A 23,221-nucleotide genomic window follows, 5' to 3' on the forward strand; every position below is an offset into this window, starting at 1 on the left:
AAATAAACGAAATCTAATATATATCCCAGCTGGGTCTTTCACAGGCACGAGTATCGGACCTGGGCAGAAATGCAAGTAAAAATATGCTAACTAACTACAGTTAGAAGATATTTATGCAGATATTTTAGGTTCAGTTCAAATTTTATTGTATGTTGACAATAATTAATAACAATTAATTATCTAAGTATTAATTATTATTTTGTTGCTGCAAGCCCTGAGCTTTAAATAGTGGAGAATCCTAGAAATGCATTTTCGGTTTCATGTTAAATATGGCGCCAAAATGCGATAAACACAGACTATTTAGTTTTTATTTATTGGGTACCATAAAATGCTTGACTTTTACATTGCCAGTAAGTTGTGCAATAATGGAGAAAATAAATATTCAATAAGGTCGAAAATAAATGGGGTTGCAAGCTGTTGCGCAATGAATTTAGTAAGTACAACATAGAATAGTTCTATATTTAGTAACAGCAGTCTCTACTTTATATGTGAAATTCTGTGAACCCGACCAGAATTATTTTCTGATTTACCACGTGCAAACCCCGTTGAACTTCCTTTTCTAATCGGATCACAAACCAAATCAACATGCCCGTAAGTATTGGTGATATTTTAACTAAAATATACGGCAGTTTCTTTATTTTAGAAGGAAGAGATGAATATTGTATTGGCCAATGTCATTGCCGTTACGGAATTTATCGAAACGTGCTCAGTTTTACCTAAATGGGATGTTTAAAACTTTATTTTTCGGAAATGTCAAATTCACTGAGATCTACGTCAGATCATCAGCTATATTTTCAAGGCGTATGTTTTCATATTCAATGTATTGTCATGCAGAAATAGTTGTAGCACGTTAAATATATAGATCTATTTTAAATGGATAGATAGGCATCGGATAGATAGCTTGATGAAAAATTTGCACTGACCTGACATAAGGGAATCCGGGTCAGCTCGGCCCTAAAACATACTCGGCCCCCGAGTCAGCTCGGCCCTATTCCAACTCGGCACGGGTCAACTCGGCCCACTTTTAAAAATGGGTAAAGGACATCAATGGACTCCTATTGTCACGGGCTATTATTATCAATCAATGTGTATGTTTGTTAAAGATACCGATTAATTAGGTGATAATTATGATTGACTCATTCATTCAAATTTGATTAGTGACCACCTGAAATTAATTAGAAGCTTATATGCTGTTAAGTAAACACGTTTTTGTTTCATATTTTTTTGAAAATTACTTTACAAACAAAATGCATCTAAGGAAACACATTTATATTATATCTATATTCACAGGCACAAGTATCGAACCTGGGAAGAAAAAATATGAAGTTATTTTATCAATCTGTTCATATTTTTTCTTTCCAGGTTCGATAATCGTGCCTGTGTCTATATCAATTTTATCGAATCTGCAAGACAAATAAATTACTTTTCTTTCTAAATATACTTTATTTCCGCAGAGGTACAATGCATAATTATATAATAATAATAAGATATTTCTTATTATTCATTTACCTTTACAACATGCAAAGCAAAGTAAATACGTTATAGGCCTATATATTTTTGTAAAGTGGGCCGAGTTGACCCGTGCCGAGTTGGTATAGGGCCGAGTTGACTCTTTTCCGACATAAGGAATACACTAGTTCTGGCTTCCAAAACTTTATAAGCCGCTATTTAATATTTTTGTTTTTCATCTGATGCGGCATTAAAGTTTTGGATTAGACCCGTTACGAAACCTAACCAGAATAACATAAGTTGATTTATTCTTGTTTTTCACTTGCAAATACACTTGACCTAGTCCTAATTATAAGACCTATATCACAGGGGGCCCACACAGTGTTTGGATGGTATATACTGCTTGATAGTGACCTTAAAATGAGATTTTAGTCATAACCTTATAATATGTATATAAATATAGACAAGGGGCATTACTCGGTAAATAGAGAATTTTCGATCACCCTCAAATTCATGCGAGATTTTCCACTAATTAAATAAAAAAAATCCAAAAACTATACTGCGTTGCATAGCTTATATAATCCACAATTGATAAACACTAACTCTATTTTGATTCCCTTAGCCCATTTTAAGAAATTTATTCAAAACCGTTCACTTCTGTCACAAAATTGCTTAGTCGTACGAGATGTCGCAACACCAAATTCCACGGGTAAAATATCAATTTTAAAAGCGGGAGGTACAAATAAACGCATGCAAACAATAACACAACATAGTTTCTATTACTAACCTGCGCAAATAGTCGTGAAGCGCTCTATATTCGTCTGTTTCGAACGAAATCTTCAAATCAGAGCAGAAATCTGCTTCGACGTAGACATCTTGGGGAAACCCCGGTCACGTGACCAGCCGGTGAATCGAGACCTTTCATTGGTTCGGTAGGAACTTTGTTTATAACAACAACCAATGAAAGGTTTCCATACACCATGACCAGAATTTCCAACATGTATTCGCCGAAGCAGATTTCTGCACTGATTTGAAGATTTCGTTCGAAACAGACGAATATAGAGCGCTTCACGACTATTTGCGCAGGTAAGTAATAGAAACTATGTTGTGTTATTGTTTGCATGCGTTTATTTGTACCTCCCCCGTTTAAAATTGATATTTTACCCGTAGAATTTGGTGTTGCGACATCTCGTACGACTAAGCAATTTTGTGACAGAAGTGAACGGTTTTGAATAAATTTCTTAAAATGGGCTAAGGGAATCAAAATAGAGTTGGTGTTTATCAATTGTTGATTGAATAAGCTATGCAATACAGTATAGTATGTGGATTTTTTTTATTAAATTAGAGGAAAATCTCTCATGAAATTGTGGGTGATCGAAAATTCTCTATTTACCGAGTAATGCCCCTTGTCTATATTTATATACATATTATAAGGTTATGACTAAAATCTCATTTTAAGGTCACTATCAAGCAGTATATACCATCCAAACACTGTGTGGGCCCCCTGTGACCTATATACGTAACCTATTTCATATTTATCATTCATTAATCTGATATTTTACATTTTTCATTTTCCATGTTACGTTAGGTCTTAACAGATCTTTGCAAAATCGTGTAGCAAAAAAATTGACATTAGACATCGATTTAGATCTAATGCATTTAAACAATTAAAAGAGCGTGTATTTACATAAATTTTGAACTATTTATGAACAAAACTAAAAATTAAATACCTTTTAACAAAATAATTGAAATGTCACACCCGAAAAGTCATAATTAAATCCTCTCATTTAATTAAATTCCATGTACAGCCGATATACAAATGGCCGCCATACAGTGCGCGAAATCTGATTGGCTAATTCAAATGCAAGCATTATTTATAAATGAGTCCAGAAGTTTCTAACGGAATATTTTTTCAACGAAATAATTGCCCATGCACCGTCAGTGTGTTCGAAAATATTTTTCCGTTCAAAAAATTGGAATCAATCTGTAAAACGCTTTACTTAACCAATATGGCCGATGAGCGAAATAGATTGATATTTATATTTTATTTTTAATTGATAAGTAAATTGTTTGAAACTTTTTGTTAATGATAGACCATGCAATTGAAAGAACAGAAGATAAGCTTTTGAATAAAGCTTGAAAGGCAAGTCAACAGACATTTTTTTAATTTTTCAAAATGCTACGCGTTTTTGAGCAATAACTATTAGACGTCAGGCTTGACCAACATAAAACTATAACAAGCCTGTAACGTCTAATATATTGGACTACACTTGACCCAATCAATTCTTGTGCATTTTACGATAAAACAATTATTTTAATATCGTTCTATACCAATTAAAGTATCAAAATAGTAATACTGTCATTAAAATTGCCTATTTAACTGTAAAACATCAATTTACGCCGACTACAGTCGGCCATGACATTCAGGTGCCACGCGAGACCTCGTATGACGTCATTCGCGGGAACAGATTTGAATAGAGTCGTGTACTATATTTAGAACATTTTGTTGACATGATTTCGATATTTTTATTCAAGATAATGTTTTTATTTATTTTCATTAATTTTTAAGTACTTAAATATGATTTTATTGAAAATAAAAGTCAGTAAATCACCCTTTTCAATATCTTAAAAAAAAGTAATTTATAGAAATATTTGAGGCACATGGGTTCATAAAGGTCAATCTCGTAATCACGTGGTCAATCATTTTGGCAATATGGCGGCCAAGTGCCGAAATTTTTACCTGTCTGAAACTATTAGGTAGTTTATGTTCGTAATAAGATTTTTATTTGTCCATCATTGCCTTATCAACAGATTATATATAGTTTTATCAAGGTATGCTTCACTTTACTTCATGGCATGTTCGATGAATAAATACGAGCGTGTCAGGTTCCTGGCACGATTATTGGTGGACTTCCCTATGGGGTTATCTTCAGTGTTCACGTCATGTCATAGTATATAAACGGGTACGCTGAAGACCTTAAGCAGGGCTCATCCGGAAGGGCGATTCAGGCGAAAACTTCGCCGTGTATATTCCAATTTCGCTCTTCCGATTGATCAAAGAGAAGTCAACATCGCCGATAAAATCTTAATTCCCAAATAGTAATTACTTAGCGATGTAAAGAGCAGAGATTGTATCCGCCCATATGACGACCGCTAATTATCATTACCCAATCAGAGCGTCGCTTTATACTACCCTTCTACCTGTAAGCGAAGCGATAGACCGCCTACTCTAAACAGTAAATAATGAGAGCATCGGCCCGAAACGGTATAATTGTGTGATAGTTTTGCGAGTTTAATACGGGATTTGGCGATAATTATAAATTGTTTTTTCCCCGATTATCTAAACAAGTGCAATCTTCCCTAATTGATATTGATATACACGATGCACTTCGATTGTGGGTTTTTAACCCGAGTAAAGGCGATGTGCGGTGGATTTTTCACGGCTATCACAAAACTGTTAGTCAATTAAAAATAATCAATTTCATTAATGATCAGCGACCAGATTAAAAACTTAATCATAGTTTTGAATGATTTCAGTCTGTTAACATCAATTTTTACTGTAAAATTGTTATGTCGCTCATGTCATGGCTACAAGGCGAAATGCCGAAACCGAGCAGTAAGAAAGTTACTGATTCTGATAGTTACACCTACGCGAAAATTTAAGAAAGCCAATTCGCAAAAACCTTGCGATTGGTATGTTGTAGACAGTAGGGGTGTTTGGCATTGTTCTCTTTGTAGAAATGCCAAAGTTTACGCACGTGGGGAAGACATCGCGGCTTGACTACATATCGGTCGTATATCATGTAACGTGTATATAACTGGAAAGAAGTGTTCGTATTGTTTCAAAATAAATTCGTAAATATGACGCTCAGATTAAGATTTATCAATATTGTAAATTTTAAAAAGCATTATTTATACTGTAAAGATATTACCGAATTTAACATTACATGAAAATAAAGGGAGGTAATTAGAAATTAATTTTCTACAATTTCTCAGTCAAATTTTTCAATAAGAAATGAATGTATGTAATTTTAGTGATCAAATATAATGTGCACAAATGTTTGCAGTACATATTTTACATATTCTTTGATGTTTGAAAATTGTTTTATAAGCATAATTATATGCATATAAATGTGACATTACAACGTTCAGGACTTAGAGAGAAATTGCTGTTCCCAGAACAGAATAGAACAGATATTATTAATCAATATCCAATGTGACTTCATCTTCTTTTAAAGGTGAGGAAAGTAAAGTAACAAATATGAAATTGATTTTATCATCATACCTTTTCTTACACATTATTATAAAAAAATGTACATGAAAATAAATAAACACATATTTAGAGAAAGCTTATAAATAACTGATCAATAGATATCAAAAATAATTTTTTATATTCATATTTGCAGCTCAAAAACATTTAGATGCAATTGCCTGATCTACAACTAAATAATTAATCTACTTTTAATTAATACTACTATTAATTAATAAACTGGAGAAATATTATAAGTGATGTTAATTGTGTTTATATTATAATTAAAGGATGTATAGCCATGCATGTTAATGCATACACATTGGGTTGTTTCCCTTCTCCCTAATTTTCGCGAGGTCGTCACTTCTCCCTAAAATTTCCCCCCAGGATGAGCCCTGTTAAGCTAGGAATACACCAGTTTGACCTGCATATAGTTGCATGGAGCTAAATATAGAGTACAGTTATGTCCACATATCTGTGATAGTTGGAGGGGTATTTCATGTTTGTGTTTAAAAATGTTTGTATTCATACAAGTAGTTTTCAGCACAATCATTGATAACAAATCTCAGAGTTACAGTGTTGCATCTAGAATTTCAAAATTATGGGGGATTGTCCCCCACTCAACTGAAAAATGTGGGGGATTTGAAAAAAATGTGGGGGACATACAACCTTACAATATGACGTACCGAAAAGAATTAATTTATTTTACATTTAGGCATTTTTGACAGCTATCGTCCACTCAAAAACCGAAGTAGAAAAAATAAAGTATTGACGAATACTACAAAACACACATGAGATGACCCAGTCAGTCAGCTGCTACACGTGATTCAGTATGTATTTTAGTCAAAACCACAAGTGAAAACAAACATGGCTGAAGCGTTCAAGATACAATGTAGATAAACTGAATTAAGTTGAAAAGATTGTCAGATGCGCGACTTGTCGCGCATTGACTTCATTTAAATGCGCGATCTGCATAAAAAAATGGGCAAATCGCGCAATCGCGTGGCCTTGATGCAACACTGGAGTTAATAAAACTCAAAACAACAATCTATTTTTGCCTATCCACCATACAGTTTAAGTAAAGTGCTTTACAGATTGATTCCAAATTTTTGAATGAAAGAAATATTTGTACATGCTGGCAAATATTTCATACAAAAATATTTTATTTGAAACTTGACTTCTTTAAACGTATGCATTCAGTTAGACAATCAGATTTTGAGCTTAAAGTGATGGCCTGCTGCCATTTGTTTATCGGCTGTATAATTTAATTCAATAAAATTATTTAAATATGTGACAGTTTAAACTTTTTTGTTCACAGGAATAAATTTCTATTTTACTTTTGTTCATGAAAGCTCAAAATTAATTTAAAATGGCTTACTTGATTTTTCATTCCCCCAAATTTTTCTGAATATGACAACAATAAATAATTTTGTCTGGATGCTTTGAATATATGCAATTATTATATGAAAAGAAGTGTTTGAAACAAGACTAAATGCTGGACAAAGGACAAGGTTAATTTCATTACCAATTAAACATACATGTGAACTCTCCCACTTTAAGTGGGAGACTCCCTCTTTCTGCAGGCATATTTTCAAAGATTTTTCTTAAAATAAGGGGTATTTTCACAAATTAAAGAAATCTCCCTCTTTTTGATGTCAGAACTTCCTTCTTTGTTCATTGCAAATTCTAAAATCTCCCTCTTTTTGAAGAAAAATCTCCCTCTTGATCATGGAAAAAAGTTCACATGTATGATTAAAATGGGTCAGAACATTCAGCACATTTTAAACTGATGACAGTTTATAGTCTGTATATCCGACTTTAATTGAGTAAAATGGTGACTACAAATTCTTGCCTCACTAAATATGAACTGAATGAATTTCATTGCATCATGGCCGAAAATACAAAGTTTGTTCGCCAAAAAAAAAACAACCATGCTCTGAAAGAAACACTGATTACTCTTAAGTTTACATATATATCAACATCTATCGATCTTATGCTTGACAGACAATTGACAGTTTTGTCTGTTTCTAAAATTTTCGTATTTCCCTTATTGTAGCCTACTAGGATCTCAAGATGTTCTCAAATTTTACCAATTTTCTTATTAAAATTTCAAGGAAAACATTCATGAACACTGAGTTTCTATACAAGACGACAAGTTGAAGTGGGGCATTTATATTTGAATTTTTACAGTATTCAGTGCAGTTTTTCAGCTGAATGCGTTAATCCTGAATTTATTTCTCTACATTTTACAGTTAGCTAAAGATTTACTTCATCCTAGTGCAGAGGAAGAGAAGAGGAAATGCAAGTTGAAGAGATTGGTCCAGAGCCCAAACAGCTACTTCATGGACGTTAAGTGTCCAGGTGAGGAAAGTCTAGACATAACTAGCGGTGTCAGGGTTAGAAAAAGTGCTAACCATTTAAATGGCGACCTAATTATAGCTTTGACCATACTCTAATAAAATCCTTACATTTTTGAAATTAACTTTGTTTCCTTATGACAAGATATGATATTTTGTTTGTATTTTGTTGTACTTAAATTGATTACGATACATATCGGAATATGGAGTAACTATTTTCGTTAGGGTTGCACCAATGTACCGTATTCAATCAGATCAGGGGAAAAAATACATTGTTGAGTACAACTTAAATACAGACAAATTGTCATATCTTGTTGTAAAAAAAGGCAATATTTAGAATCAGTTAAAAACTTTTTGCCTCTGTTAGATACTAACCTAGTTATTAGTTATTGAATTTTCTAACTGGTTTTAAGCTGAAAATAGTTAAAACTGACTGTATCCGTTTAAACAGATAAAAAACGGGACACCCCTACATGTAACAATTCTAACTGTAATCTAGATATTAAAATAAAATTTAAGTTTCCAAAAGTTATGACTTACATTCTGTAGCATTCATCAATATTGCAGAGATCACAAATTGAACATGTCCACTCAATTAAAGACAACTAAAGTTTAGCTGCATACATATTCTTAAAAATCAGAAATGAAATGCAGGAACAGTAACTCTATAGTTCTTACAGAGTAATGCTCATTTAATCACTGCCAAGCACTGAGAATGGTCGAGGGCACTTTATCCAGGCTCTTGTTTTACTAAGACTGCTTGTTACACACAAATTTATACTATCACTGTGGGCATTCTTGAAACAGCATGTGTCTTTGATCGCAATTGTAGGTCACTATTTGAGAAGCATTTTGTTCAGGTTTACTCCCCTACATTCCAGGGTCTTTTATATGAAGCATTGAATAATAGGAAGAGCTGTCTTTCATTGTATGGTGTTTTATTTAAGATAACCAAAGTATAAATAAATAATAATAGTTAATACAGCGTCTATAAAGAGGGGGGATTTTTATCGAAAAGTGAGAATTTATTACATTTGTTGATCTTTTTCTTTCTTTCTCTATGTAAAATTTTTCCCTGCCTCTGAAAAAATGGGGGGTGGGGGAATTCTAAAAAATATCAGTGAATCCCACCATTCCCCTCCTAGAATAGACACTTCAAAAATATGAATAACCTAATCTATTCTATAAGGCAAAATAAAAATAAAATTTGAGAAAGAATTCATTGTTTACAATATCTCTGTTCATTTTTCAGGCTGTTACAAAATAACCACAGTTTTCAGTCATGCACAGACAGTGGTTTTGTGTGTCGGCTGTAGTACAGTCTTATGTCAGCCTACTGGAGGAAAGGCCAGGCTTACAGAAGGTAAAATCTCTTTTCTTACAAGTAAAATATGCAGTTAAGCTGTGTCTGCCAATGATTCAGATTGGGTTAGGCTTATTTTATAGCCGTTTTCAGTCATATTCCCAATTGAAAATAGCCATCCTAGACCACGATTCTTTGCATTCATGTAATCAATGCAAATTTTTTTGTTTTCCCAATTTTGATTCTTTGAACAAAACATGGCTAGAATTCCCAATTCCATGGGTATGGGTCATGCTCCCAAAATCCTGGAAAAAAATCCTGGTTAGCCCTACGATCTAGAGTCATTGAAGTTTCTGGAGAAATACATGCAGTATGCCCATCGGCCGAGATTATTACTATTCCTTAGACAATAATACTGACTAATATGACCTATACTGTGTCCATGTGACGTAAAACCCAAACAAACAAAGACTAATTTTCATAGTAAAATGTCAACATTTCATCAAATCATTTAATCCCCGGACGATTACAGATGCATTGCTTAGTAGCTGAAAACTTGAAAGCTCTAAGAATAGTTGTCATTACCTTAAACTGCAAATAAAGTTAATATACAACTATAAATGGCAAATGACCTAAGCAATTAATATTGAGACTGATGAAAAAATACCACGACTTTCTGTCCATGAAACAAATGTAATTATTAGAAAATGTCCTGCTTAATGTATTATATATTTATATATATTGTTTATAGCTTAAATGGAAAATGAAGATAACGCATGTTAAATCAAGATGAACATTTTTTGCTCGGATGTAAATGAAGTTAACTTTGGTAATAAACCACGATATCGAAAGGAGGGAGTTTTCTTTTGAAAATACCCCTTATTTTATGTAAAAACTTTGAAAATATGGCAGCAGACTGCTAAAAGCAGTGTCTATTTTAGGAGGAGCGATGGGGGGATTCACCCAATATTTTTTAGAATTCCCCCCTATTTTTTCAGAGAAGGGGAAATTTTTACGTAGAGAAAGACAAATGTTATAAATTCTCACTTTTCGATAAAAATCCCCCCTGGTTTTCGAATCCTAGAATAAACACTGTAAAAGTGGAAGAGTTCACATGTATGAATATTATTAATAAAAAAACATACATATCTACCTAGACAGGAAAAGTAGCTGGTAGTACAATGGCAAACAAATGTTGTTTGGTTTTTTTTGATTGCCTAAAAATATTTCTATTATTTGTGATTTACAGGCTGTTCATTCAGACGAAAGCAACACTAAACAGACAATGAAGAAAGAAAAAAAAAGCGTGTAGAGGATTGATTACAATGGTTATATTGTGATAGACTGTGCTACAGTTTTCATTGTGTTAGACTGGTTCTCTTTTTGTCATCCTGATAGACTGTGTTACAGATTTCATTGTGACAGACTGGTTTCAGTCAAAAATATTTTTCTTTTCTTAATATCATTATTTAAAATACCATTAAATCAGTCATCTACATGATAACCTGTGTTTGTGTTGATATATTGTGAAGGGCTTTATTGGTAAGGTTGCTGATAACCAAATCACTAGTCGATATGTTTTGATGTGCGAAAACTAGATTCTGAGATATTTTGTACTGGGTTAGATTCTGGCTTCAAGAGGGGAGATAACTTCAATACACAAAATAGCACTGCAATACAAATGGACTACAACAAATTACTCATTTTTCATGGTTTAAGTTTAAATTATTCCTTCATTTAAGGAAGCTGTTCAGTTAGCTTACATAAGTTTGGTAGTTATACTGGTTCTGCATGCTGGTGCACAGGTTCTTAAAACAAACTTTTTTATGTTCTATATGGACTATATACTATAATCTTTTAAAAAAACATATATAGGCTGTTTATGTAAAATACTTGATTATGTGACTAGTGCATGTGTGCTGGTGCTTAAAATAATTTACAGGGAGATCTCTGCTTGGCTGTAATTTAGTCATGTGACTAATTAGTGCAACTATCTCTTCAAAAAAAGATTAAATTGAATGTGCTAAAAGTTTACTGTCAAAAGATGCTGTGAAATGAAACCTTAGGTGACTGGACATACAGGGTTATACAACAATATTAGTGCGACTGATTTGCTTACCAGACCCAGTGTTAAAAGCACCAGTTGGTTTTTTCCAGGTTTACTTTTCAATTGTTCCAATTGTGTATGAAGCTAATAAACACTTGAATCTATTCAACAAACAAACTATTCCTAGATCCAACCAGTACTGATGCAACAAATGTAAAGCTTTTTTTTTGCAAGGAAACGATGGTTTGCCACTGATAGTGTTTGAACCAATGCAGCTGGAGCTTGATAAATTACTACTATAAACTAGACTGATATGTTAACCACTTGACCATCCAATTGCAAATGGCACTGGTTCGGAAGTTGGCAATAAATTGGTTTTAAATTGATTATGATTATCGGACATATTTTCAATCGTAATTTTACAAAAATAGACTTTATTTTCGTTTGGATGTCAGATCCACAGATAATACTGTCCTAGGATGATAACTTGAGCCTTTGTTTACATAACAAAGACCAATAACAATGCGAAAAATAGGTTAGGCAGATCAATGCCACATCCTATAAAAATGAAAATAAAAGTACATGTCATCATATGTCTTGTTAGCGCAATAGGTAGAGCAACCGTGTCAGTAATGTGTTTTACCCGTACAGGCAGAAGTTCGACTACTGGTACGACACATTTTTTTTTACCTCAGAACAGCTAATTGTTCAGAAAACAAGTTTGACCGGATTTTTCATATACATACATGAATATGATATCGAATATTTTAGTACACTGCGATCAAAAAATACAAAAAGAAAATAGAATGGAAATAAAAAAATATATACTATAAAATATATATTATAAGAAGAAAACAAAAAGGAAATCGAAAAATAAATAAAGAATAATGATAAAAAAACAGAGTAAGAAGAAAAATTGTGGTTATAAAATGACACTAAGTGGGGTTCGAACCTATGGGTACAAAACACTAATAGTTACAATTACTCCGACCTACCGAGAGAGCCATAACGGTAATACACAAACGATTCTGTAAGAATAATGCTATATAGTATATGTAAGTGTTTACTTTTACGATATCGGATAATAATCCAGATAACCCCGTTTTTCGACTTTCCCATGTACCGTTAAGACCAAATTATCATCTTAGGACAGTACACTCGCACATTTATAATTGTCCAACAACATTGACCTGGCACTTTTGCATTTGACCCTGTTGTCTGTATATTCCTTAAGTGTCAGGTCATTATTGTTCGACATTATCAAAGATTACACTGTCTGTTTTTGTTAACATCTAATACAAAGTTGTAGAAGTATTTCAGTCGGAGGTTATTATGAATAATGATTGTCTCCATAGGAGTATGGAGTGATTAATGAAAACACAAATACTACAGATTTTATCTATATTTTTATTCATTTTTTCATAAGCTTAAAAGTTACATAACAATTTTAACTAAATATGTTAATGAAGCAAAATAAATGAAGTAAATAAGTATAACCTTGTTATAAAAATGCTCAAATGAGTTATATTTCTGCTGACCTTGGGGTGATAAAATTATCAATTACCGGGGTATGTTGATTTACAGGTGCTCTGCAGAGCAAAATTTTTGCTTACTGGCAAGAAGTGTTCTTATATTTATTGCAAAGTCTTCCTTTATAAAGATTTGCAACTAATGCTATAATGAGAGCCTCTTACAAAGGTTGCCCTTTGGTTTATTAATTAAGTATTTTATGTTACTTATTAAAAAAAAGTATTTTATGATACGGCTATCAATTATATGAGCCGCGTCACAACAAAACCAACATAGTGATCAGGATCCATGCTGTATGCTGTCAGTTTCTCTACTTGTAATAGAGTTGGTAAGCGAACAGCATGGATCCTGATCAGACGGTGCGGATGCGCAGGCTGGTCTGGATCCATGCTGGTCGCAAACGCACTATGTTGGTTTTGTCGTGACGCAGCTCATATGAAATTTTGATGGGTGAGATGATAACCATCATAAACACTGATACAATCAAGACTAAAACATTTTGCTGATTTTTATGATGGGCGTAGTTGGTTTGTAATGAGAGAAAAAGAAGAATACATTTGTAAACCGCGAACTGCAAGCATTAGTTTGATGAATACATTTGATATAATGAGTACTAATAAAGCCACTAGTGAGTATTAACAGATAAAAAAATTTATGGTAACAGTTTGCGTAAGCAGAACTTCGTATTTATTTGCGCTTCACTAAACTTTCTTAGCCACGCATTTGCATAAGTTTAAACGTAAAGTTACGCTCATTTATGACTGGCGTAAATTGCACATTCTATTTAGTGAAATGCAACCAACGTAAATTTACGTGTTGCGCAAGTCTAAATTTACATAAAAAGACACGCAAAACTGATGGAATGTTAGTGAAATGCTCGCCAGTTATTTGAACTAAGGTGAAGAGAGAGGGAGAGAGAGGGAAAATAAAATCACAGAAATCTATACAAAACCCTGATTAAATCTCACAACCTTTGCTTACATCACAGTATTTCTTTGAATATCCTGCAAACACATAACATTGCTCAGAAAGAATAAGTTCCCTATGCAAATAAATAGTAATGCTATTGTTACTGGCATGTGCTGTCATTTAATAACAAGATAATTTTTTTTTTATAAGGTCAAGAAGCTTAGTAATGCTTACTGGCATGTGCTGTCAAATAACAAGATATTTGTTATAAGGTCAGGGAAGTTTAGTAATGCTTACTGGCATGTGCTGTCAAATAACAAGATATTTTTTATAAGGTCAGGGAAGTTTAGTAATGCTTACTGGCATGTGCTGTCAAATAACAAGATATTTTTTATAAGGTCAGGGAAGTTTAGTAATGCTTACTGGCATGTGCTGTCAAATAACAAGATATTTTTTTATAAGGTCAGGGAAGTTTAGTAATGCTTACTGGCATGTGCTGTCAAATAACAAGATATTTATTTATTCAGTAGGTCACAGTAGCTATTTTATTCAGGACTGAAAAGTATTGTGGCTGATTTGGTACATTTAAGTGTGTCTACTTGGCGCTAGCGACAACATGGCAAAGTGCCATACGCCAGCGACAGGATGACAAGACAAAAGGCGTACCAAATCAGCCACCATAGAAAAGTGCTGATTATTGTGTACTGAATATGGAAACAAAAGTTGAAGAAAAAAATCTCTTGAATATCTAATAGTCAAACAATATACAATAATTTCACTGGAATACTTGAAAATAATATCAATGATTTAACAGAAGCATATCGCATATATATTAGGATGATATATTAAAGGAACTCTACTGATGTCAAAAAGTGTAAAAACATAAAAATTGAATTTCTTACATAGATCAGCTGGGCACTTAAAGTAGGAAGGATATACAAAAGATAATTAAGAAATAGACATAGTACTGAAAATGAATTAACATTCATATTTTTGTGCTGTTTTAAGCCTGGCTTGAGGGAATTTTTGGGTCATTTTTCACAATTAGAATAATTAGTCTGAAAAAATGGAGTGAGCAAATAATCTTAAAATCTTGCACACAAGCTATAATTAATTGGTATATCAAGACCCATGAGAGGGAATATTAATAAAAAAATATATTTAGTCTCATAATGCCAAAAAACCTCAGTGGAGTCCTTTAAATAATTTGCAAGGCAGGTAATTTAAAATGGAAGAAGAACAATTCAACACTTTTTGTTATCATATGTTATGGCACTTCATATTTGTAGACAGAATATAGGGTCAATGCTTCTTTTTTGTCTATTTACAACATCTGCAGAAGCATAAAGACACATTTAAAGCCTGATTCCACAGGACAAAAGATTATATAAATCCTGAGGGATTCATCAGTTTTTAATGCAGGAATGCAGTTTTTTTATTATTTTTCTTACTAAATCATTATGTTAATATTCCAAAAATTTATTCCTTTCATACAATATTTTTAAATCATAAAGTATGACCGTACAAGAACAAGCTGTATTATAAATACATGAACTATTTAACTGTAGCTTTAAACTTATTTCAGATAATGCAAGATTGTGTTAAAGGCACACCAAGCCTCGGAAAAAAAATTAAAATTTTCCCTTCTTTTGAAAGAGCAAAAACGAGTCCACCAGTAATGTTTAGATATCGGTTTTAGTGTATAACATAATTATGTTAATTACCAGTAGAAAATAGGGTTGAATGTGAAATAATTTTAATTTGTCATAAAAGAAGCACAAAGTAGACAAAGTCGTATTTTGACTTCAATACAAAATACTAAATCATTGTAACTTTTAATTATTGCTAGAAAAGCAAAAGAAGTAATTAAGTGCTGATTCAGGTAAATGACCAATGAGTAACTTTTTTTCATACTATAACGGGACACAAAGAATATAACGCTTTCGAAAAATAAAAGCATTTCTGGGGCTAAACTGACCCTTAAACATTTGTAAATACATGCATGTTTTTATGTTCTGTTTATTTGCAAATAGACAATATAAGTCTCAATCTAAGTTATGTTCTGTTCCGTAACTTAGCTGAACAGCCTTCTCAAAAGACACAAATCTAATATTCCTAACATTGTTTAAATATACATTGGAGAATAGTACGTGATTTAAAATCAGAGATAATAGATCTACTAGATATGTTACATTTAAACTGTGACAAAAAAATAGTATTTTAATTTCCATTTAAACTGGAAAAAATAAATGCTGACTATCACTATTGAACACAAAATAATATTTTGACTGATCAAATTTCAAAATGTGTCTAAAAATAAATATTCATTATATTTCTCACCCTATATACATGTATAATGTCTTTAGCTTATATGTACATTGCAGCTTATATACACATACATGTACTTGCACCAGATGAGCAGCAAAAATATAAATAACAGTAACATGCAATAACTTGTACAATTACTTTAACAAAATCTTTATAACTAAACTAAACAACACACTTTGAACATTAAAACTACAATGCTAAAACACACAAAAAAAACATTATTACAATTTACACACATTCACCCACATACACACACATTCACCCACATTCACCAACATGCTCACTTAAAGACATTTTCAAAAAGGCACATGAACTTGCAAGATCAATTAACTCTTAACCTACTGGTGGCTGCAGTATCTACCTATGCAACCTCAGATAACGTGGTCTGCCCTGTTTGCTATTAAGTCAGCACTTTGGTCTGCTGTGTTCACTATTTAATGAGCACTTATTATTTTGAATGTCCCCTAATAAATGATAATTTTATCATTTTCAATTGCATAACTCTTGATATCATCAAAGTCAAGACATGATTACCAAACACTTGATATCAATTGCCAAACACTAAAGCCAGACACTCAATATTTATGGCAAGACACTCAATTATTATTCCCAGACAGTGTAGTTGTTTAACCAAATATATGAATATTTATAGTGCCTGTATAATTGTCAATATGGTTAAAATAGTAACTAAAACAATGTCTTAATGACAAAATTTCTTAATGACCAAACTTAATGATATATGAATTTGAATCAGTCTGATGAAATGAGCTTCAACCATTGGTTAATTTAAAATATCTTCTCAAAATTAACCAATAAAATATCTTGTTTTTTCTTAACTTTAGACTGGTTGATCCATGTGACCTTTTGGGTCCCATATACACAAGCAGATATGCAAACACTAAAAAAATTAGACTGGTTTCACTAATGTGGAGTTTAACTACACTAGCAGGCACATTTGGACTGGTTCTGTTCACTTGGAGGCGGTCCTTTATGTCTAGAGGGCGGTTCTATATGAATCCTTTCATCATTTTTCTCTGGAGAATTTTCGGGACTGTGAGACTGTAGTCCCGACCCTGGCGAAGTTTCATATAATTTGATCAGTCTTTTAGCTACCTCTAAAAATGCTTCCTCAATTCCTGAAATTTATATAATAATTATATAAATTAACATAATGATATACATGATGGAAATATACTGACATGTATAAATCGTTTTGTTCATATATCTTATGTATTGTGTCTTTATAATTATCATATGTACAGTACGTCCTATAACTGTTGTTATATATATACTTAACTATATATACATAATATATATAACACTTCTAAAATGTTAATTAAACGTATAATAATGGGCCGATCACAACTAAATTGTTTCTTTTTCTTTGTTGGGTTTGAAGTCTCACCAACATAATACAGGTCATATGGTGAAGGAAGACCTCAGGTGCCCCCATGTACATTATTTCAGGAAGAAGCAAGAACCACTGACATTTTGTATGCTAGCTCACAAAACAAGGTGAGCAGTGGCCTAGTGGTTAAGGTGTCTCTCAGTGATTATGGGTTTGAGTCCTAATCAAGTTACAACCATGTTTCCTCATAAGACACCAGTACTGGCTGGTTCCAGGAAGCGTACTTAGAAGTGATTAATATCAGTTGCCAGAACTTGTTTGCTTAAATAAATTTATATGTTCAAACTAAATGGAGCACAAATACCTGTATTTTTCAAGGCAGATGTTTCGTAGAATAGAGAATCTATAGAATCAGCATAATCTTTGGCATCTTCCTCCTTCACCTGTCTACCATCCTGTAGATCACACTTGTTACCAACCAGACAAGTTACTGTAATGTAGATCATAATTATGTTACCAACCAGAAGTTTTAAAGTAACGTAGATCATAATTATGTTACCAACCAGACATTTTACTGTAACATAGATCATAATTATGTTACCAACCAGACATTTTACTGTAACACAGATCATAATTATGTTACCAACCAGACATGTTACTGTAACATAGATCATAATTATGTTACCAACCAGACACGTTACTGTAACATAAATCATAATTATGTTACCAACCAGACATGTTACTGTAATGTAGATCATAATTATGTTACCAACCAGACATTTTACTGTAACTTAGATCATAATTATGTTACCAACCAGACACATTACTGTAACACAGATCATAATTATGTTACCAACCAGACATTTTACTGTAACACAGATCATAATTATGTTACCAACCAGACATGTTACTGTAACACAGATCATAATTATGTTACCAACCAGACATGTAACTTGTAACGTAAATCATAATTATGTTACCAACCAGACATGCTACTGTAACATAGATCATAATTATGTTACCAACCAGACACGTTACTGTAACGTAAATCATAATTATGTTACCAACCAGACATGTTACTGTAATGTAGATCATAATTATGTTACCAACCAGACATTTTACTGTAACTTAGATCATAATTATGTTACCAACCAGACACGTTACTGTAACACAGATCATAATTATGTTACCAACCAGACATTTTACTGTAACACAGATCATAATTATGTCACCAACCAGACATGTTACTGTAACATAGATCATAATTATGTCACCAACCAGACATGTTACTGTAACGTAAATCATAATTATGTTACCAACCAGACATGTTACTGTAACATAGAGCATAATTATGTTACCAACTAGACATGCAACTGTAACATAGATCATAATTATGTTACCAACCAGACATGTTACTGTAACATAGAGCATAATTATGTTACCAACTAGACATGCAACTGTAACATAGATCATAATTATGTTACCAACCAGACATGTTACTGTAACGTAAATCATAATTATGTTACCAACCAGACATGTAACTGTAACATAGAGCATAATTATGTTACCAACCAGACATGTTACTGTAACGTAGATTATAATTATGTTACCAACCAGACACGTTACTGTAACGTTAGTCATAATTATGTTACCAATCAGACACATTACTGTAACATAGATTGTAATTATGTTACCAACCAGACATGTTACTATATCATAGATCACACTTATGTTTCCAACATGTTACTGTTACTGACATCTGGCATTCACTCTATGAAATATATCCTGATCTTAAATGCAAAACAAACAAATACCTATAATAATATTTTGCTCTGTAACTTTTTATTTATATTTTTACTTATTGAACATAATTTCTAATTTAAACTTACTTATAGGTGTGTCAACATTCCTTTTAAGTTCTGAAAAAAAAGAATTGATTTTACAAATAAAATATATCATAATGAAATATTGTAGTTCAGAATAAACAAATTTCACTTAATCTTGACAACTCTAAATATCTTAAATGGATTTGTCCATGTTTTAACTGGGACAAAACAATGCATTGTTAGAGACAATAGCTGTTGTTTACCTGTGCTGTAATGGCTCAGTATTGGTTTAAATTCCAGGAATGGATTCTAGAATGTGTCTATAATTTATAATTTTCAACATAAACAATCATACTAAAATAAATTCTAATAAATTTCTGTAAACTAAGTTTGCAAAAGTGGAAGGTAAACAATGATTTCCCAAAGAATGTGTTTATACAATGAATATTAGTAGATATATTTATACTCAAGAAAGTCAATTTTTAATTTACTTTTTTTCTGATATGGAAATACACCTGAAGCACATGGTCCCCTGCCTCAATTTATCTTAACTACTTACCACTGACCCAGTCTTTAATATCATAAAATGTATCTGAAGATGTAATATCATATATCAACATGGCAGCATTTGCTTTTCTGTAGTACATTGGGGCCTGAAAATAATCATCATAATATACATGTAGATTTAGATACACACAGTCCAATGCTAATATAGAACGAGACAGTCCAATATAGACCTAGATATACTGTACACAGTCCAATATAGATTTAATTACACAGTGCAATCTAAATTAATACAGTTTAATATAGACAATTAAATATACCTCTAGATATGGACAGCCCAATATAGATATATATACAGACAGACCAATATAGATTTTGATTCTGGTAGTCCAATAATGATGAAGAAAAAGACAGACAAAACTAGATCTAGATAGCTCAATACAGATAATCCAATATAGATCTAAATAGAGACAGTCTTATGCTCTAGATATACACAGTGCAATACAGATTTTGATACAGGTAGTCCAATATTGATCTAGATATGGAAAGTTCAATATAAATCTTTCTATTGATAGTCCAATACAGACAGTCCAATAAAAATCAAGATACAGACAGTCCAAGACAGATCTAGATAAAAATAGACAAATATAGATTTTAGATTGATTATAAGTCCTGTAAACTTCTAAGTTCACAGTCCAACAGTCCAATACAGATCTAGATACAGACAGTCCAATAAAAATATTTGTTGGATTTTAAGTCCCACTGACACTTCAGTCAAAGTCATATTTTGACTTTCAAGCTACCTGTGTATTGGCCATGGAAGAACTCATTAGCCCCTTTGTATTTTTTTTTCCAGGCACAATTATCTGTCACAAAAGAAGAACTTTCCCCAAAAAATGGAGTTGAAATGTATAGAAAAACTAGTGATTAAAATATTACAAGGTTATTTTTTTATACGTACCATTGAGCGAAACCTTTCTTGGCCAGCCGTGTCCCATACTTGAAGTTTAACTCTATAATTGTCTACATTTCTGAAACAATTTTTAAATTGACAAATTTAATTTATGTCCTTTTCATATTCAATATGAATTAAAGATTTTGTCATAAAATGAAATTTAATCCTGACATTATGTAAATTGTGGTTTTAATAAATAAATACAATTTAATTTGTTTCCTTAAAAAATTATTATTCATTTCAAAAGCAAAGGAAAGAAAAATATTCCCAAAACACATATATGAGAAATTTATTATTAATGTACATTAATGAAAACTGAGAATAAAGAAATCATGTATCAGAAGTAGAGCTGTCATTGATTCAATTCAAAGCATATTGAGGATATGTCAATATCGGATCCCGATGACAAATATGAGCGATACACCAATATATTGATAATTTCTTGAATATAATTAACTTTCATACCAGTTTGAATGATCTTAATAAAATACATGTTCCATTCCTATCAATGTTCTGTCCTGTTTATAAATGTCCTTTGCATGATTTTTTTCTTATCATTTTTTGTTATTACTGCTAACAAATGTGTCTAATATGTAGCAACGACTTAGTGTTAGACATGGCCACCTGCTTTTGAATATGTTTTAAGTGAATTTTCATAATTTATAGACATTTAAATAATTAATCCAAATTATTGATTTTTTCAAAAGTGTATGGATTATTGATTGACAGAAAAATAACAAGGCAAGGCTACATCGATATTGTCTCTATCAATGACAGCTTAGGTACATGTATATCTGACTCTGTATAGACCTCATAAGTACTTACAGTTTATAGGTAAAGAATGAGGCCCCAATTGTTGGACTCACAGCTTTACTGAACATTCCACCAACATACCTGATTACAACACTTGTTTTACCAACACCTGAATAACAATATCAAGGAATTAAAATATATAGATCTATTCTTTTTGTAAGATTATGAAAAATTATAAAATAGTTTAAGTTAACCAATAACATCATCGGTTTGTGTTTTAGATTCAGCACAATCTTTGAAATCGGAACAGTCCAATAAATGTATGACATCATAACTACCAGTATCACCATGTATGACATCATAACTACCAGTATCACCATGTATGACATCATTACTTCCAGTATCACCATGTATGACATCATAACAACCAGTATCACCATGTATGACATCATTACTTCCAGTATCACCATGAATGACATCATAACTACCAGTATCACCATGTATGACATCATTACTACCAGTATCACCATGTATGACATCATAACTACCAGTATCACCATGTATGACATCATAACTATCAGCATCACCATAAATGACATCATAACTACCAGTATCACCAGATATGCCATCATAACCACCAGTATCACCATGTATGACATCATAACCACTAGTATCACCATGTATGACATCATAACTACCAGTATCTTTTTTATGTTAACAAGAGAAATCTTATCTTCTTCTTCTTCCAATATATGGCCACCTTGAACTAACTAAAAGTTTCCTGGCAGGTTAATGTGCAAGAGGGAAAGAAAGAGTAAAATAGGAATATATACAGTGCAGGTTAAAAACGGACACGATTAAAGCTATAATTTCTGAGTAGGCAACATATAACTAATATTAGGGAGAACTTTTAGAATCTGGCCACAGCAAAATTCATTTGTTATAAACCTAACCCTTTAATCCTAACCAATAACACTAACCCTAATTCTTAACCTACATGTAGAATTAATCTGAGTGATGTTTAGAGAAACATAAATTGATGAATATTGTAGAAATAGTTGTGTGTTAAAAATAGCTGCGGACATATTCTAAAGTCTATCCAATATTAGTAATTAACAGCTGATCGTTACGTCATCAACACATAAAAACAGTTATTAAAATTAGTTTCTAATAATAAAATCTTATTCTTAGTAAAAAAAGAAGAAAAATACCTTGAGATCCGAGTACAACAACTTTCGCTTCTAATGATTTCATGATAGCCTATTATTCTATTCTTTGTTTAGTTGTGAATACATGAATTTTTGTGCGCAATTCAAAGATATTTACAAAGTTTATGATTTGGAGCGTAACACGGAAGTTAGTTTATCCACCATTTTGTTATCACGTGACACTTCGAAACTATTGGTAGATCTACTTTCAATGAACAAATGAGGTGACTCATTATCAGTTTAAAATAGAGGGACAAAATGATTCGAAATATATCATAATGTTTTCATCGTACATTTTACATTTTGATAACTATGTAAATATGCAAAACCCTTATTACTCGTTACCGCCACTTTAAGGCCCTTTCCGTCACATTCCGAGTATTTGGGTAAATATAGCTCAAAACACGTTCATCTACATACTCAACTAACCCTTTACTGAAGAATTAAATAATGTT

General features: G+C 32.1%; 2 protein-coding genes across 3 annotated transcripts; one reads left to right on the plus strand and one right to left on the minus strand.

Annotated features, from left to right (window-relative positions):
- The first annotated feature begins 441 nt into the window (after positions 1-441).
- On the plus strand, positions 442-10,862 carry LOC132741439 (small ribosomal subunit protein eS27). The gene is made up of 4 exons (XM_060729596.1): positions 442-591; positions 7,951-8,059; positions 9,308-9,418; positions 10,608-10,862. Exons 1-4 carry the CDS (start codon positions 586-588, stop codon positions 10,634-10,636), a joined length of 255 nt encoding a protein of 84 aa, XP_060585579.1. The 5' UTR covers positions 442-585; the 3' UTR covers positions 10,637-10,862.
- Positions 10,863-13,599: 2,737 nt separating this feature from the next.
- Positions 13,600-22,960, minus strand: LOC132741436 (ras-related protein Rab-22A-like). 2 transcript variants are annotated; one of them, XM_060729593.1, is made up of 7 exons: positions 22,770-22,960; positions 21,631-21,727; positions 20,812-20,881; positions 19,906-19,999; positions 19,410-19,439; positions 17,885-18,010; positions 13,600-17,308 (listed from the first exon to the last, which is right to left on the minus strand). In XM_060729593.1, the coding sequence occupies exons 1-7, from the start codon at positions 22,810-22,812 to the stop codon at positions 17,115-17,117; spliced, it is 654 nt and encodes a 217-aa protein (XP_060585576.1). In that variant the 5' UTR covers positions 22,813-22,960; the 3' UTR covers positions 13,600-17,114. The 2 variants fall into 2 exon arrangements, with proteins under 2 accessions (XP_060585576.1, XP_060585577.1); XM_060729594.1 differs by lacking the exon at positions 22,770-22,960 and adding an exon at positions 22,512-22,536.
- Between the last annotated feature and the right edge of the window lie 261 nt (positions 22,961-23,221).

This window comes from Ruditapes philippinarum, unplaced genomic scaffold (assembly GCF_026571515.1).
Source record: "Ruditapes philippinarum isolate M1 unplaced genomic scaffold, ASM2657151v2 ctg4215_1_1_1_1, whole genome shotgun sequence".
In the NCBI taxonomy this organism is placed as follows: Eukaryota; Metazoa; Mollusca; class Bivalvia; order Venerida; family Veneridae; genus Ruditapes; species Ruditapes philippinarum.